Raw genomic sequence first — 18,221 nt, 5'->3', positions numbered from 1 at the left:
CAGCACAACCTCTCCACAACCCCTGTGGTGCTGCTCCTCCTTAATGCCATGCATTGAGGAGCAGCATGCATGTTCCTCTTCCCAATGTGGGTATAACCCCTTCAGTTCAGGGTTTTTATCCCAATTCTGACTTGGCCCAAGCGTGCCCCCATAATTCTTCCTGTTCTTAGCAGCTGCCACCTCACTAGACTCCTGCACTTCCTCCTGACTCCTCATTCCAATCTCCCCTGAATGTCCAACTCCCATCTCCTCCTGATATTCTATTTCAACCTTTCTAGTGTAGTTCTATGTGAACCACCTCCCTCTGTTTTCTAAACCCCTCCAGATGAGTTCCAAACACCCCCCAGATCCACACCAACCTTGTCCTGGCCTCCATCAACCTTCTCTTCAGGTTTTCTCCCAACCTCCTCCTGATGACTCCAACCTCCTCCAGATATTCTCCATTTCTCCAGCATTGGATCTTTCATGGATTCACATGCTGTGAATATTCCCCGTCGTCAGGCTGGGAAAACCCCAGTAACTTGAAAATAGTCATTTTCCTATGGAAAAAACATTGACACCTTGAGTGTCCCATCAATGTCGTTATGGGTGTTTTGGGCAGCACCAATGGGAGGTTGAGTGTATAACTCTGCCTCCACAGCTTCCCCTCAGATTTCAACCGTCTTCCAAACCGTTGGGATTACCTCGTGTTCTCTCCTGAGAGAATTCTTCTTTATTTGAGAAAACAATTCTTCACTTCAACATTCACTGTTTCTAGTCTTTCGACATTGGAAAAGCGTGATTCCAGCCCTGTTATGGAATCTTCAGGTCCGAAGACATCCTTGCTCAGGCCGTGTGAGACCTTAGGCCTCAACAATGTATATGGGGGAGACAGGCACTCAGAGCGCCTTTATTGTTTGTACCCAAATCATTCGGCCGAAGAATGCAATATCTGCCAAGGGTTCTCCATAGGGACAGAAATAGACGCCTAATTTGTTGACTAAATGAGGGAGCCTACCCGTTGTCGGAGGTATGAGGAACCGCTGACAAAGAAACAGAGGACAGGTGAGACTAGGTCATCCTCCAGTCAGGATAAGTCCAAGCATTCATTACCTCTGAAAAGGCCATAATCGAGTGGTGAGGTGTCACAGGTTCTCCCTAAGCACCCGTCTCAGGGCGCTTCCACATCACGCTTAGAGGAAACAGGGAGAAGGGTTCACACCCGCAAAAATCCATGGACTTGGCCCAAAAATCTTGGTCATTGACAGAGAAATTTAAATCGAGGCCAACGTCCCCATCTTCGTCGGCTAAGCACTCTTCTTCCACTGGCAATAAACATCACTCGTCATTAGGGTCCCATAGGTCTTCGTCCAGCCACAAGTCCACAAAACATCACATGAAATCGAAGTTGTCACCCAAACCATCTCCTTCTCCATCGATGACGTTATCTGTGATGACGACAACGTGGCAACAGTATTGCCTCCATCTTGTTTACTGCCGTCCCGTCGACGACCAATCCGTCGACACCCATTCCGCTGACGATGAGGAAAAAAATCCCGGCAACACGTACATCCTCTACTGGGCTCGACCACCCAGAATTGGAGACAGAAGTTCTGTCTCACAAGGGCAGATTAAAGCAGACAACTGCGCCTATGGAACAACCTCTTTTAGAAAGGTCCCTGAAGTAAAGCGCTCTAAAAATTTAATAAATACAAATACAAATACATATTACCTGAGGAAATTCTACAACATGAAATTACATTGGATTTTGAGGCTCCTACTTATGACGATTAGGCTATTTTCGAGTCAGATCCCGAGGAAGGAGGTTCACAACCACCTTTTCCAGATCCATCGGTCTTGGGCCTGCAGCAGACAACTCAAACACCCTCCTTAACGTTCACATCAATAGACATGGGTGTTGTCCCATCACACTATCGTCTCATAAATCCCCATTCATTACTATCGATGCAGGTACTCTCCACTCTGCAGTCTCTTCTTGGACAGTTGGATGCTAGGCTTCCTCTGCCTCAGGCTCCAATAGTCCCGCCATTGGAAAGCCCACAGATTCCACCTCAACAGGAAACTTCTAATTCTCTATGAGACCAGGGTGCTCACCTTAGGAGGCAATCCTCGGCTAGACCTCCTCCCCCGTACCCTAGAGCATTTAGTCCTTGACGCAGAAAGTAGGAAGAAGGAGAACTGGTTGACTTGGACCAGGACATTGCTCCACAGGACACCACCTCCTCTTCTCTGAGGGGAACGGACACTTGGGACACCAACCCGGACCAGTATGCGCCAGGTAGTCCAGCTCAACCATCACCCCCGTACGACATAGGAGCGTTTCATTCCATGATTGCTAAGGCCTGCCAGGAATTTGGCCTTATTCCAGAAGAAGAAAAGAAGGATTGCTTCTTATTTGATCACATGGGAAAATTCCAATCCTGGATCATGTATGGCAGGAGGGCCCTCCGTACAATGATATACCAATTATGGAACCAGCAGCCAAAGGTCGCTTGGAGAAAAAGTTTAAAGCTGCAGAATCCAGTCAAAGAGTTTAACATCACAACCAACACCGGAGTCTGTTGTGTCGGCTGCAGTTAGCTGGAAAACACACAGCCAACACAAGTGTGCCACTCCCCTGGACATTGATAATTGCAAGCTATATGCCTTTGGGAAGAAAGTTCTTACCATAGGAGCAACGACTGAGAAAAGCTGCCAACTCTAAAGCCATCGTCGCAAGGTATGACCTAAAATAGTGGCATCGGATAGCCCCAATAGTGGACCACCTGCCAGAACAGCAGAGGAAAGAGGCTATGCTTTTGGTGCGAGAGGGGGAAGAGGCATCGAACCACAGCATAAATATTGCTGTAGACCTGGCTGAGACTGACTTCAAACAACTTAACAACTGGGTGGTTCTCAGGCGCCAAGCTTGGCTTTGCTTCACAGATTTCTGCCAGGAAGTACAGCACAAGGTAAGGGACATGCCATGGATGTGTTCACAATCCACAGACAGATGGGTACTAGATGCTATCCAGTACAGCCATTTGTTCATTTTGTACATTCAAACGTCCACAATTTCCCATTCCTCCCATAAAAATGTCTCAATCTCACCATCACATCTTACGATGAGAGGTACGTCTCATGCTAGTAAAAAGGGCCATCAAGTGGGTTTCACTTTTAGCAAGAGGAAAGGGCACATATTCCTGATTATTCATGGTCAAGAAACCAAACGAGAAGTAGCACCATATTTTAGACCTGCGGGTGCTGAACAAAAAGATAAGAAAGCAAAAATTCAGGATGTTAACGTTACAATCGTGATAAGAGCAGTACAGCCTGTGGAGTTCTTAGCGTCGCTAGATCTCGAAGACGCATATTTTCACATACCAATTCACCCAAAGCACCGGAAATTGCTCAGGTTTACAGTGTGCAACAGCCATTTCCAGTTTCGGGTTCTCCCCTATGGCTTAAAATCAGCTCCCAGAACATTCACCAAGTGTCTGGCTCCTGTAGCAGCTTTCCTCTGGAGAAAGGGCCATCACATTTACCCGTATTTGGATGACTGGTTGGTCCTGGGAATAACTTACCAACAGATGTAGTCTCTCAACAGCACAGAGCTCCTACTACAATGTCTGGGCTTCGCCATCAACTGCAGCAAATCCTGCTTGACTCCCCCAAAGAGTTTGGTCTTCCTGGGAGCACAATTCCGGACAACAACAATAAAGTGAAAGCCTCAAAGGAAAGAATAGGAAAGCTCTTGGCCCTAGCAGGCTCATTTACAGTGAACAAATCTGTCACCATCCGCACTTACATGTCTCTCCTCGGCACCATGTCATCTTGCATCTTCCTTATTTCAAACTGTTGCCTTCACATGGGCCCAGCACAGACATTCCTCTCATCCAAATGGTCCCAGACCCAGGGCTCCTGGTCGCACAGAGTAGTCATCTCCAGACCTCTGGCAGATGCCTTAGTGTGGTGGACTCACCCCTACAACATCAACCGGGGCATGCCCCTGGTGGAACCGGACTTCCTATACACTATTGTACCTCACAAATAAGATGGGGTTCTCATCTGGACCAGTTCCAAGTCAAAGGCGTGTGGTTACCCACGGAAACCTCACTACATATCAACGTCCTCAAGGGCTTGGTGGTGCGGGTTCTCACCGACAACACAACCATAATGTTCTACTTGCGGTAGCAGGGGGTGGGGGGGACACGCTCAGAAATCCTATCCCAGGAAGCACAAGGCATCTGGCACTGGGCCATCCAACACAAAATTCATATCCTGGCTTTCTACCTGCCAGGGATACAGAACAAACAAACAGGCAGAAACCTTAGCAGGGATTGCTCCCGGACACATGAGTGGCAACTGAACAGCTCCCAGGTGGCAAAGATCTTCGTGAAATGGGCGTTCCCCCTCTGGACTTTTTTGCCAGCTCCGAAAACAAGCAATGCCAGCATTTCGCCAGCTGGATCCCTCATCCGAACTCCCAGGGGGATGCATTCTACATTCCTTGGATCGGGATGTTTGCCTTCGCATTTCCCCCTTTTCCTCTCATAAGGAAAACTTTACAAATGATTCACAAAGTTCCCTGCAAGATCATCCTAGTGGCCCCATTCTGGCCCAGACAGACCTGGTTCTCTGACCTGCTTCACTTGGCTGTGGACGAACCGTCTCACCTAGGATTCCAGCCGGATCTCCTATCTCAGAACAATGGAATGTTATGGCATCACAACTCAGGCTCCCTCAAATTGGCTGCATGGCTCCTGACCAATCCGAGTTCGGAAATATAAATATACCTCACGACAGTCGCCACATCTTGGCGGCTGCAAGAGCTCTATCCACCAACACATCATATAGCTGTAAGTGGAAAAGGTTTTGCGCTTGGTGTGCGCAGCAGCCTAACCTACAGCCATTAAGCGTGACACCTCAGCAAATCCTTTACCTTTTGTCGTTAGCGAAAGAAGGTTTGGCAGTGTCTTCTATCAAGGTTCACCTGTCGGCGATATCAAGATTGACTCAGAAAAGAACATCTACCCTGCTTTACAGTGACAGATTAATAAAGCATTTCCTAATGCTTCTACTCCCGCCGAAAAAGCTCTGCATTCTCTGGACGTTAAGAGAGCTCTAAAGTACTACTTGGAACGCACAAGATCGTTCAGATCCTCCAAACAGCTCTTTGTGGCTTTTGGCCCCTCAAATAAAGGTGGGCCGATTTCAAAGCAGGGTATCTCACAATGGGTGACTTTGACTATATCCTTCTGCCGCACAAAAGCCAACAGACCATTACCATCAGCTCCGAGAGCTCATTCCACAAGGTCCATGGCGGCCTCGCAGCTCTATGGGCGGGCGTTCTAATCAGAGACATTTTCCAGGAAGCAATGTGGGCAGTGCCCCACACATTCACCAGGCAGTACTGTCTGCATCAACAACATGCTGAAGATGTACAAATGGGACGTGCGGTCCTCCAATGCCTGTTCCAGTAAGATAAGTCCCGCAGCTTCTGGGGTTTTGTTCTACTCCTGTCTATTACCTTAAGGTTATATGCTGCTCTTTCATCATATTACTGACAGTTTGCATCCTGTTTGCCTGATATGCACCTCCAAGCATTTCTACTGCTACAAAGTCTAGCCACAGCATGTGAATCCATGAAAGATCCAATGCTGGAGAAGTTTCTTACCTGTAACTCCATCTCTCAAGCGTTGGTATTTTTCATCGATTGACATGCGCCCTCCAGCCTTCCCCCTCATGCAAACATCCTTATTAGGACTTCCTCCTTTTGGTAGATGTTTAATTCCGAGGGGAGGCTGCGAAGGCAGAGCTATACACTCGACGTCCCATTGGTGCTGCCCAAAGCACCCATAACAACTTTGATGAGACACTCAGGGTGTCAACGTTTTTTCCATAGGAAAACTACTATTTTAAAGCCTGACGACAGGGAATATTCACAGCATGGGAATCCATGAAAGATACCAACGCTGGAGAAATGGAATTACAGGTAAGAAACTACTCCCAAACCTACTGATAACTTCAACTGCCTTCTACGACTCCTTACCCTCCTGTCCACTCTCCTCTCCAGCCTCCTCCTCTCCCTTTCTTGTCTGTCCAAACTCCTTTCACTGCCTCTTTTTTAAACCACAACCTGACCCAGACAACTGCCATGACCTCCTTCTCCAGACACCCACACCTCTGTGCTCTCACCCTCACTTTTAAACTTGATGGGCCCCTCCAAGGGTTGGAATAAGGTGTTTGGCGTTTGCATCTGGGTCTGATAATGATTGGACCCCCAGGATCGGTCCAACTTGATTTCTCTAATGAGATCAGGAGTATTGGATTTTTTATTGGATTTCCTATGGGGCAGGAGGACCGAACGTTATAAAGTTCATCCACGCTTTTAGATTTGCTTGTCATGTCTGTATGTGGATAGTTGGCAGACTAATACTTGTAGGCATCCGCCCATCGCAGGGGAACACATCGGTAGCCGGACCACTGGTGAATGTTGCAAGTGCTTTGTAATGAGTATTATAGTTTCTGGGGAAGCTGGAAGGTATGTTCTCATGCCTGCCTTGTGGAGGGTGTGTGCTTTATCATGCTAGGTCACTGGTTTCTTTCCAATGCCTTTTTAGGGCTATTAGTATCTTTTTCCCAACATTTTACGGTCCTGTGCCCAATGGCGGCGGCTAAGTGAATGTGACCGGACGATCCTTCCTGTACTGACCTTGCTCCTTCATACACTTGCTCGGGGTTCCCGCCTCATTGGCCACTCCACTAGCTGTCCCCAGGGTAAGCTAGGGCGCTGTGTCACAGTTTGTGGCACATTCCATGCATTTCCATGTGGAGTGTCTTTTCTTCTTACAGCCTTTATACTTTGCTGTACGGTAAGTTGTATTTTTGAGTATGAAATTGTTAAATCGACCTCTGTTTGGTCGAGGTAATTTTGCCCATTTTTGATTGTGGTTACCAGATAAAAACTTAAATGTATGTTTTGGTTAGGAGGTTGCAAGGGCAACGTGGTGAAAAGAGAGGTCGACCTTGGCAGAGTGGAAGGTGAGCGAGGGGTGCAATTTTTAGATGTTGAGGAGATTTAGCCTGAAAGCTGTAGAGGTAAATATTATGATTTGTTGTAGTAATAGATCACTGTCAAACAGTATGCCCAGGCAGTGTGAAATGGGGAATGGAGTGAGGTTGCCAGGTGTGAAAGAAAGTGGGGAGGGAATATTTCAGGCTAGGCCCCAGTCTACGTTGCTAGCTCTGTCACCTATTTAAGACTGTCATTGCTTTAAAATCTTCCCATCATTCTGAAGGAAGGGGGACTGTATGTACGTTTAGGTGTGCATTGTTCTCCCCTCCTGTTCAGATGTCCCACATAACAGTCACATGCCGTGGGCTTGTATATCAATATTTTTGGTGTGGGCAGACAAAAAGGGGGACTTTCTATGTGGAAGCCAACAAGCCTGTCAGGAGAGTGGTGGGACATGGGCGTGTAATATGCAGAGGATGCTACTGAGATGTGATAGATCTACTCACCCAATGCAAATCTCTTTGGGTGGTTATTGGCTAAGCATGCCACTCATCTAGGCACACTGATAGCCAAATAATCCTGTTCTCTGTTTTTTCCACTAAACGCTTAAAGATTACCTGTATCACTCCTCTGTTAAACAAGGCAACACTTTACACATTTGACCTTCGAGATTACAGATAATCCATTGTAGGGTTCCCCATCCTTCTCTAAAACAAGGCACCTTTGACACTGTCTGAATAGGCAGGGCCTTCTTTATCTGTTACAATTGCATTTTACACAAAGTCACATGTCATAGAGGACCACCAGTAAAGTGTGACATGAATTTCTTGAGTGGGCAGAGATGGGCTAGTGATCTCTTTGGGGACGTCTTCTCCATTTTCATACCTATCAACTGTCCACTGCTTTCAAGGCCTCTGTCCGTCGCTAGGGTGTTGGGATTGGCTTTATAGTGGTTCTGGTCACTCTTTCAGGGCCACATCATTGGATCCCACTGAGAGAGTGCGAGTACGTTCATGGGATTGCTGCTTTTCGGGGTTCAGAAGGGATCCTCTCTCTCGCTCACTGTCTGTTTTGGTGTCTGTCTATTTCTCTCTCTTTCTCCTCTCTCTCTCCACTCATATTTCACAAAAATATGACACCCTCATATGAAGTATTGCCTGAATCTCCCTTTTTTCTAACGCCAAATGTACTCCACTATAATTGACTTGTTTATGGGGAATTTGAAGGAATGCTGTAACAAACAGAGACTATTTATGATTGCATTCAGGTCAGGATGGTACAGAACTGGTTCCAGCTGAATAAAGCTCTGAGCTAATCCTGTCATTGCTTGACATTGCTAGAGAAGACCTAAAGTCCAATTGCAATTTCACGTTTATCTTCAGAGAACCCATTTCGCCAGAACACACTATAAAGGGGCTGGCATTATACTTCTAAGCGGGACTTTCACTGGCCCACTGACCACATAGAGCCAAGACCTGCTTCTACGGCATAAGGGAGTTCAAGAGAGTCGTATCCTTCCTCCCTGCTCAGAGGAGAGCAAATGTTGTAGGAGCAATTATAGGTTCCAGGCTAGATTATTGCAATCCTCGCTGTATATGATAGTCTTCTGATGAAAGACAAAGCGGGCCTTAAGAGAGTCTACAGGTGACCCGTTCTGCTTCAGGAATTGTAACCTCAATTATAGATGTAAGAATGGACTAGCCCCAGGTATCTAGCCCAAAGCATCTACCTATTCGTGGCTAGCTGGACCTTGAAAATCAAGAGGTTAACACCCCATGTTGGTGCCCAATGCTACACTAGAGAAGAGGAGTAACTGGAAGTTCCTGGTTTGCAGGACTATTATGAGGTCACTGACATTAGACTAGGTGAAAGAGCTAGAAAGACCCTGCGCTCAGTGATGCCCAACTGCTCTATGAAGTCTATGTGGAGGTAATACAAGGTGCTTCTCATGTGGCCCAAAACATTTGAGAAAGTAAAGTTCTGGTAGGAACAGAAATACCAAGGAAGATTCTCCCACAGCCGAGTTGTGAGAGCCTGCATGTCATGCTACATACAGGAAAATATTCTACCATGCCACAAGCCCATAACTTCAAGGGCGCAGTTTACGAGGTACACAGCAAAGTTATGCTTGCCCACCAAAGTGAAGGTAGACTGACAGTCATGTTTGTGGAGAGGATGGGCCAAGAGGCGGTGCAATGCCACATTGGAAGTCCCCAGTGGTCACATGTTGGAATCTGGCAGCTGACAGCACAACCCCTCCTGACTCCAAGATTGTATCAACCATTCTATGCACCCCGGGCTGCATTGCTATGACCTGGCCCACAACTCAAACATGCACAAGTGTGAAAAAAGTAGTTTGATTAGACCGCAGCCAATTATAGCTCCTGTTCCCAATTCCCATACAGGTGTCCCAATTCCTCCCTTATACGCAGAAATTCATCCCCCCTCCACCTTCCCCTTTTGTGGCCACTCCCAAACCAAAGCATTCAGTAACTGGCTGCCTGCCACGCTCCCCTACCGCCTACATTTATTGCCCCTTTCATGAAGAAATAAAAGAGTATCTAGAATTCGGCTATTCAACTCAACCCCCTATCACTTCACCCCCCTCTCTCTAACAGTGTGGGAGCCTCGAGTTTGACAGTTTGTCAGAGCCATTGCCCCAGTGACAAATGTGTTAATGACACAGCAGCCTTTGACAGAGTGGAAACCAGGGATCGCTTAAGCTGTCAGGGAGCCGCAGTAAAAAGGTGAATGGGGCGCTGGGCATTCTTCAATTTCCTGGGGTCTTAGGAGACCCACTTACAGGAGAGAAATTACTGTATGTCTCTGCCATGATGTGTCAGCAGTTGATTATGAAATACATAATTCTCAGACGATGCAGTAGGAGAACAACATTCAGAAATGGAAATGTGGTGTTACGCCCCTGTTCCAAGAGCTGGAATGGGGGTAACAGGCCAGATTGGAACAGGGGCTTAAGGCCATTAGCACCCCGGGCTACCAAAGCTTTATTCCGGGGTGCTAAAAGAGGATTTTCCTTCATTCAACGTGACGCCTGTGGTGTCCCATTGTACGAAGGAAAATCCTTTACAAAGATGGCCACCATGGAAAGGGAAGGCGGGGCTCCATACGTAGCCCCTCTTCCCTTTCCATGGTGGCCTGCGGGAGGCAAGGGGAAGGAACGGCCGGTGGTACCCGCTGCAATGAGGTAAGTAGGAGGCTGGGAGGAATGAAAGAAAAAAAAGGGACGGAGCATGGGGGGAAGATGGTGGCAGGGGGAGCCAGCTGTCAGGTGGCATGGAACGCGAGCTTTCACCGGTGGTTCAAGCCCGCATTCCTTGCCACCTGATTGGCTAGCACCCCCCACACGGGTGCTAATAGTAGATAATGGCTTGAAATGGAAGCCATAGACAGCAGAAGTGTAATTATTGAATTACTCTGCACTTAAAACATCTGTCTTGTCCTATTAAGGTACTTTTCTATGCTCCCATTGGCAAATGTGTTATGACCTAATAGAGTCTTTGCCTGGAGCTTAGCCACGTTAAGCGTCCAATGTTTTATTATTTTGCCCTAGCTTAATTCCTTCCCTTTGCTTGTAGATCGAATTGCTTAATTCTTTCATTATCCGCACTTGATTTCAAGCTGAGTTTAATGGGGTGCCTGTAATGCTGTGCTCAGGCATGAATGTTTAAACGTTTGCCTAACACTAGCACATGTCTGGCTCTGAACACCGATGATGACGTGTATGCCACCAATGCATGTTTATGGTTTTAGAAGCACGTGTTAACAATATATTACGCTCTTCTTTCCTTTTAGTTTTTGATGAAAATATTAGCTAAAAGGGATGCCACCATTTTAGAGCAACGAAGAAACTCCAGGCTGATATCTGCGAAATCAAAGTGGTTCCGATCGCATTCTGTCTCCACACATGAAGAGTCTGTGGTTAATTAGCATATCGCCTACAGCATCGTGATATGTAGAAGTATTGTTAATAAAGAACTGTCTTAGGTATTTGAGAAATATGCATGAATTCATAAGCCATAATGATTTAGTTAGCCTCTGTTTTTTTTTACCTTGTTCCGCAGGGCAACATGTGTATTTCTAAATGAGATGCTTGCATCAACATTTCCTCTTCAATTGTTTATATTGTTTAGAATTCGAGTTTGATTTGCTTTCAGGCACTGAATCATACATAGTTCCGATTTCGAATCTCTAACTGTGCAATTCTTGACATACAGACTACATCAGCGCAGTCCCTTTTTTACAGCCAATAAACATCTTGTTGCCAAGTGACAGAGCATCAAGCAAATCGGCTCTCTTTCGTTGTCTTTTATTTACATACTTTTGTAATGTTTGTGGGGAACGTAATGTAAGAAACAATAGTAAAAGCCTTGCATACAATGAAAACCTGCCGGGCAGGGTTTCATTGTAATTGTGAGCGCTGCTTGCCGTGCAATCGGTGCTCACAATTAAAAGTATGACAGGCAGCGTTTACTCACTTTCCACAGCGGAGTGCAAAGGTGCAGGGCAAAAGGCGGCGTACACATGTGTATGCCGCCTTTTAGCATGCACGTTTGCATTCCACCGTGCAAATGAGGAAAATTCGACAGTGAGGAACTGTGCAACCCAAAGGACATGCATACAGGTCTCTGCCGCAGAGGCGTAGCCAGGATTGTCTAACAAGTGGGGCCTGAAGCTAATGTAGTTGGGCCTACTACAGTGACATAAACATCTGTAAATGCCCACACAGTGCTCTTGAGTTGGCCTTGCCCACTCAGGCCCTACCCTGTCTACGCCTCTGCTCTGCCGCCGAATTTATAGAGAACTCGAAAATGAGTCCCAATGTGTTGAAGATGTAATGGTCTTTATTTCCACAGTCGTTATTTTTTCATGTGCCGCAAATGCCCGGTCTGCCTACAGAGCCTGATGTTCAGCATATTGTGTTTTCATGGTTGCCAGTCATTTGGTCGAAAACAATTGGTCGACTGGACAACTGGTCGAATCAATTTGGTCGAAAACCAAATGGTCGAATTTTTTTTTATTTTATTTTTACCCCTTTTTTTTGGGGGGGGGGTCCCCCCCCAACCCCCTTTTTTTTCTTTCTTTTTTTTTCTACACGAAAACCCACAAAACACATATATAAATTAAAAAAAAAAATTCGACCATTTGGTTTTCGACCAAATGACGTCGACCAAATTGCAGTCGACCAGTTTGTAGTCGACCAAATGACTGGACACCTGTTTTCATATCTACTGATTTTAAAGTCAACGGGACACATTTTCAAAATATGTTTTGGTTCACATGATGTGATACACAAGCGGTTTGTATGTCTATACTTTGAAATGTATGGGATTAATATAGTTTAAACCTAGTTACTAAGTTAAGGAGCACTGTACGAAACATGGTGGTGAATACAGGGAGAGAACACAGAGGAGAGCCATGGGATGGGAGAACAATTAAGCTACAAATAAAAAAAAAGGAAGGAAATAAAGATGTTTTTGAAGTTGTTAATATGATGAATGCACATGTTTCTTTTTTATATAAAGAACAAATAACTGGAACAAAATAATCTTGGTACACATTCTCATACTCATGGACATCAACACCCTAGCAGCTCTCGCCAGTAGCTCCCACCTATTGGCCATTAACTCCAAGTAGCTCTTGCCAGCGTAAAGGTTGGAGACCCCTGCACTCGCACATCTCATAATTTGCCCCCAAATAGATATGCCATATTCTCAAAGAGCACTTGAATGTGTGAATCATTGATGTGCACATGCTCTCTCCCAACCCTCCTCATTGGCACACCTTCACCATCCTTTCCCCTCGCTCTCTGGCCCTTGGCCCTCCTGCTGCCCCCACCTGCGAGGCTAAGAACCTTGGGTCATCTTTGACTCTGCCCACATCTCTGAGGTCTCTAAAAAGTCAAACTTCCTACTGCACCTCCTCAGAGGTAATCTGCCTTTCCTCTCCTTCCCCCAGAAGCTCACAGTCTCCCAAGCTCTGGTTCTCTCTAGGCTGGACTACTCTAACAGCCTCTTTCTAAATCTTTCTAAATGTACCTGCTTCTACCCTCTGCCCTCTGCAACTAGTCCAGAACAGGACTGCAAGACTGGTCCTTGGCCTCAAGCCCTGGGATTGTATCTCTCCAGCTCTAAAATCCCTCCATTGGCTCCCAGTGAATGCAAGGATTACATTCAAAACCCTTTGCATTGTCCACAAGGTTTTCTGGGGTCTTCGGCCAAAATACCTTCAGCTATCGCTCCGCAAATACCTCCCCTCTCGAGCTCTTCACTCCTCTACCTCTAACTACCCCAGGGCCCGTTGTTTCTCAAAGAAAAAAGCTGGGGGTAGATCTCTGCCTTTGGCTGGGGCCTCCCTCTCGAACAGTCTCCCTGCCACTCTGAAGCTTGAGGAAAACTATCTCCGGTTCTGGAAGCACCTCAAGACCTTCCTATTTGCTTGTGCCTTTGCTCACTCTCTCCCCTGCTGATCTGCTCTCTCTTGACACCGTGCACCTGACCACCCTCTGTCCCCTGGGCCCAGGTACCTGCTCACCGTGCCACCCTGCACTGCCTCCTGGCCACTCCTTGCACTGGGGACTGTATCTGAACTCATACAGTCCCCCGCAACCCCATTTTCTTCTTTTCTGCACTTATCACACTTACCCAGTCTGCTGCCGTAAACACAGCCCTTGTCACTTGCTGGCTGCACTACCACTGTTTATTGCCTCTATTATTTATTTGTATTTATTATTATTTATCTGTCTCCTCTGCTCCGCACTTTCCACTCTCCCCCTTCCATGCACTTTTTCCCCTTTCCCATGCACTTGTGCGTTCTCAATGTCACTGGGCCTAATAAGAGTGTTGTTTTTGTTCTCCCCTGTTCCCCTCCCTTGCCTTGTCGCACTCTGAAACACGAGCACGATACAAATAAATGATCATATCATATCATAACCCCATTGCGCAAATCACAGGGCGCTTCAGCAAATTCTAAAGGACATGCTGTATTCAGAAACGGAATGCGCTGAAAGAAAGACCTTCTATGCTGCCAGTTTGGAACAGGCGCAGAGGGATATGCAAAGCCTTAGAGGGGGTTTTCCTTGCGCTGCATTTGTTTTTAAGTGGAGCAACAGCCGTACGAACTACCAATGCCCCACTTGCATTTCGATCCCCCAAAACAGTTAAGAGAACCGCTTTAATCTATTTTTAACATTTGACAACGATTGGCCGCTTAAGGGCCTATCAGTGGGCAATGCTCTCCCAGCACCCTGCTGGGAATTGGACGCCTGTCATACATTAGTGTCCAGATCATGCTCCTGACACTAATGTATGCATGGGAGCTGGCCAATGCATTTTTGCTAGGCCGCACAGGCACCCTGAAATGCACAGACCACCTTTGAGAATAAGGTGACCTCTGCGCCTTCTTTATTCGTACTCATGTCTGAGACTCTGTCCCGGAAGGTGTGGGCATTTGTTAGAACCTTGGTACTTGGAGCCGCAGGTAAAGCGTTGTTGTGCGGTGGGGGAGGTTGCATGTAATTCTTGTCCCACAGGTTGATGTGCAGGATTTCTACAATCATAAATTGTAGAGAAGTGATAGTAAGTGTAAGACCTTCCATATCCGCTTTCTCTAAAGTGGAGAAACATGTTAAATAGGAAGTAATCCATCACCTCCCACAGCACAAAAGGCCTGTTTAAAATCATGATAAAATGATAGCAATGTTCGCTTTTCATTGATTGTTTTTGGTCCAAAACTCTGAACCTTGTACTCTTATGTCATGGAAAATGGCCACATTGTTACATCAAGGGGATTCCGAGTTTGCTAGCCTTGCTATTGTGCAGTCCAGTACGAAAGGAGCTGTTCCATGATAGACTGGTGCAACTCATGTTCGTTCTGTGAATCTGACAAAGGTACATTGAGTATGGTCCTCATTATGAGTCCGGCGGTAACCCTGCCGGTGCTTCTGGTACCATTTTACCGGAACCTAGTTTCCCGGTGCCACTGGGAACTTACAAGTCCCGTTGGACTGGGAGGCTAGGTGCCAGTAAATGTTAGTCCCCATTTCCGTGGAGTACCACAGGACTCCATGAGAATTGGTTCACGGAAGCACCGGCACCGTTACTAACGGTGCCGGTTCCTCCGTGATCAGTCTGCTTAACGGAGCCGCTGCGCCCGGCAGGGTCAGACCTGATGGGGAAGCGGCCCCGGCAAGCAAACTCGTAGTGTGGCACTCCAGAAACAAGGGTGCCGGTGAGCTTACCAGCACCATTGTTTCCGGACCGCCAAACATATAATGAGGCCCATTCCGTCAATGGTGTTCTGGGACAACGTTCCTTTCACAAAAGCTATTCATTCTAATTCAAATTGCTCACTTGTCAATTTTACTAATTAGGAATGTGATCAGCAAACAAAGGGCCTCATCACAATTTTAATGTACAAAAAATCTCCCCACAGTTGTGCGCTCAGTGTCTAATACTTCTGAATAAAATACACAAATTAATTTGTCTCACCAATCCAGCTTTTTTAATTTAGTTAATACTCTGAGAATATTGATTCATATTCAATTAGCACATGCAACCTTTTATTTTAGCCAAAAGCCACCTTTGGCACATGTCCCTTTTGTGTTGTCTAGAGGAACCCTTTGGCTTCCTCTAGGCTATGTAAAACATTCCCAGGTCACCAAACACAGTATTAATAAGCTACTGCATTCAAACGGATTTTTATTTTACAATTAGAAATTCCCTTTGTGTTTGTGTTTACCGATTCCTGTTCCATAACACAGATTTACACATGCAATTTACACAATGTGGTAGAATGCAGTGTGTGGGTTGAGGAAATAAACAACTTGTCATTTTGTGCATATTGCGAATATACTATTGGTGTGCTTATGCATTTAAGGTAAACAAATCCTTACTGATGATATCAGTTCTCCTTGCTCTGTTAGGGATAGTCTCAACCGCTTGGTTAAATTGGATTACTAGGGTAGAAAAACACCCCTTTCCGGGATTCCATAAATAGGCAACCCCAGCAATACAATCCAACTTTATCTAGTGCATGCATTGCATGCCATCTAGCCTGAGTAGGGCCATCTAGTCCCTAGGCTTCATTCTTACAATGCTATCTGTCAATCTCAAATGAGACACCTCCTTTGTCAATTATAAGTGCATTTAATATTTTATATGTGGATATTACCTTTCCATGTCTCACTTAGAAATGCCTGTATACTTGGTAGTTCTTACAGTGGCACATTATTCTTCCTATAAACCCGTTTATATTGTCAATCTGTTATTCCATCCCCACAAAATAGATTATTCAAGGGGGTCAAATGAGTGGCAGCCTATGTCTTCATTCCCTTCTTCAATAAGACAAGGGGATTCCTTATCTTCTTAGCGGTGAAGTCACCCGTAATTCATATATTCAATTAGGCTGTAACCCTGTCAAATAGAGAGGGCGCTTGTGGCCAATGTTGGTCTTCCCTTACCTTCATTTCATATTATCTCAGGATTATTTCAAGACGGCGGCAGCAGCAACGTTCTGCATGGAGGTCGCGCTGCTGCAATCTTGAAAATGTAGTTCATGGCCCACCTACGTCACATCCTCGTGATGTCATCGCGCCATGCTTAGTGACGTGTAACGCCTTGAGCGTAAGTAAACCAAGTCATTGCGCAGTGCGTTCCATAATTAGGCTAAGACACCCATCAACCTATTGCATATGGGTCTAACACTAACAAATCACTTGTAAGATGACTTGTGTCTGATGTAAAACACAACTCTAGTTAGTGTGCAATTGATTATCATAAGTACTGAGTTGATATAAACATTTAATTTCTATTTGTATAACTTGTATGCTACATTCTAAATGTTATACATTGTAATTCCCCTTTAGGCATGTGACGATTTAATACCATTGTTGATCATCAGACATCTATGACCATCTGCATCTGCTATCATCTTGATGGAGTGGACCAGATTAGCGCTCTTCAGTACTTTTAATTCCCATACTGAACCTGGTCAGTTGGCCCCCTGGTTAGAGATTGAGGCTGAACATAAGTAAATATTTCGTTCCACAAATATGTTTTAAATATTCCTGTTTAAGGCTTCCATTGAACTAATTGCCATGAGTGATCTTTGTATAAAATGGTGTCTTACACTCCCCATATTGTATCCTGATCAGTAACCTTATCACTTAGATTTAGTTACCTCAGTTCGCATACATTTCACCAACTATTTCTTACATGGTTAGTCTTCATTTCATGTACCAATCTTTCCAAACATATATTTAGCCCCATGTTTTGTCTGGAGCCAATTTGAGTTTGATTCTTTGAACTGGTATGGTCTGTGAAGGCATCATAAAGCAAGACGCAGACAACAAATTTAAAGTTCAAAATAAAATACTTTATTAAATCAAATGTCAGGATGGTAGAAGGCCTAACTTGCCCTATGCTAAGGTGGGATTTCCCTACCCGAACGAAAGTAAGGAAAGTCTGAGTTCAACTTAAATGTCCGTCTGTGTCCAAAACCTGTACTTGTCCTCACAACTTAGGCTAAACAATGTTTAGGGATATCAAGAATAAAATAAATAGTGTTTAACCCAAAGTAGTTATGAGCTTCTTGCAGCTTGCAGCATTATTTCAGCTCCCCTTCCCCAAGTGTAAGAAAGTTCCACAAAAGTCTCAAAATGACCTTTCTCAAATTCAAGGTGATAAAGTTCCAAACAATCCTCAGGGTTCCCTTCCCCAAGTAACACAGTTCAAAACAGAAATCTCTTGAGACTCCGTTCTCAGGACAATGGCCCTCATTACAACACCGGCACTAAACCATGGCGCTTTTAGCACCATGGTTGGTGCAGGTGTTGTAACAAGTCCGCCATGGTGAAATGGGGAAATACCGCCCCATTCCGAGGTTGGTGGGGCGGTATTTCTCCATTTCACCATGGCCCTGCCCCATTCCCATTTTTGCCCCATAGGGCTCAATGGGAATGGGGAAGGCGGCAATCACGGTACCGTGAATTGCGGTACCGTAATTGCCTGCGAGGTCCCTTTGCGGGTCCCTACTTTAAGAGCTGGTACAGACCAGCCGTTCAGGTCGGGTCCCGCAAAGGTACCTCGTAGTAAGGCGCTAAGTGGTCAACGGCGCTGCAGCCTTTTATGGCGCCGTTAACCACTTAGCGCCTGGGTCGTAATGAGGCCCAATACGTACAGTTCCTCAAGTCTCAGAGTTCCTTTCC

General features: G+C 45.7%; 1 protein-coding gene across 1 annotated transcript in view; it reads left to right on the top strand.

Moving 5' to 3' along the window:
* LOC138515918 (protein FAM47E-like) overlaps positions 1-11,303 on the top strand; it is a 500,413-nt gene extending 489,110 nt beyond the window's left edge. Inside the window, exon 8 of the mRNA XM_069630684.1 lies at positions 10,811-11,303. Within this exon, the coding sequence (XP_069486785.1) occupies positions 10,811-10,945 (135 nt within the window). The 3' untranslated portion in view covers positions 10,946-11,303. The remainder of the gene's footprint in view (positions 1-10,810) is intronic.
* The last annotated feature ends 6,918 nt before the right edge of the window (positions 11,304-18,221 follow it).

Source organism: Ambystoma mexicanum, chromosome 6q, assembly GCF_040938575.1.
Source record: "Ambystoma mexicanum isolate Mex_15411 chromosome 6q, UKY_AmexF1_1, whole genome shotgun sequence".
Taxonomy (NCBI): domain Eukaryota; kingdom Metazoa; phylum Chordata; class Amphibia; order Caudata; family Ambystomatidae; genus Ambystoma; species Ambystoma mexicanum.
This window is presented reverse-complemented; position numbering and strand designations above follow the sequence as displayed.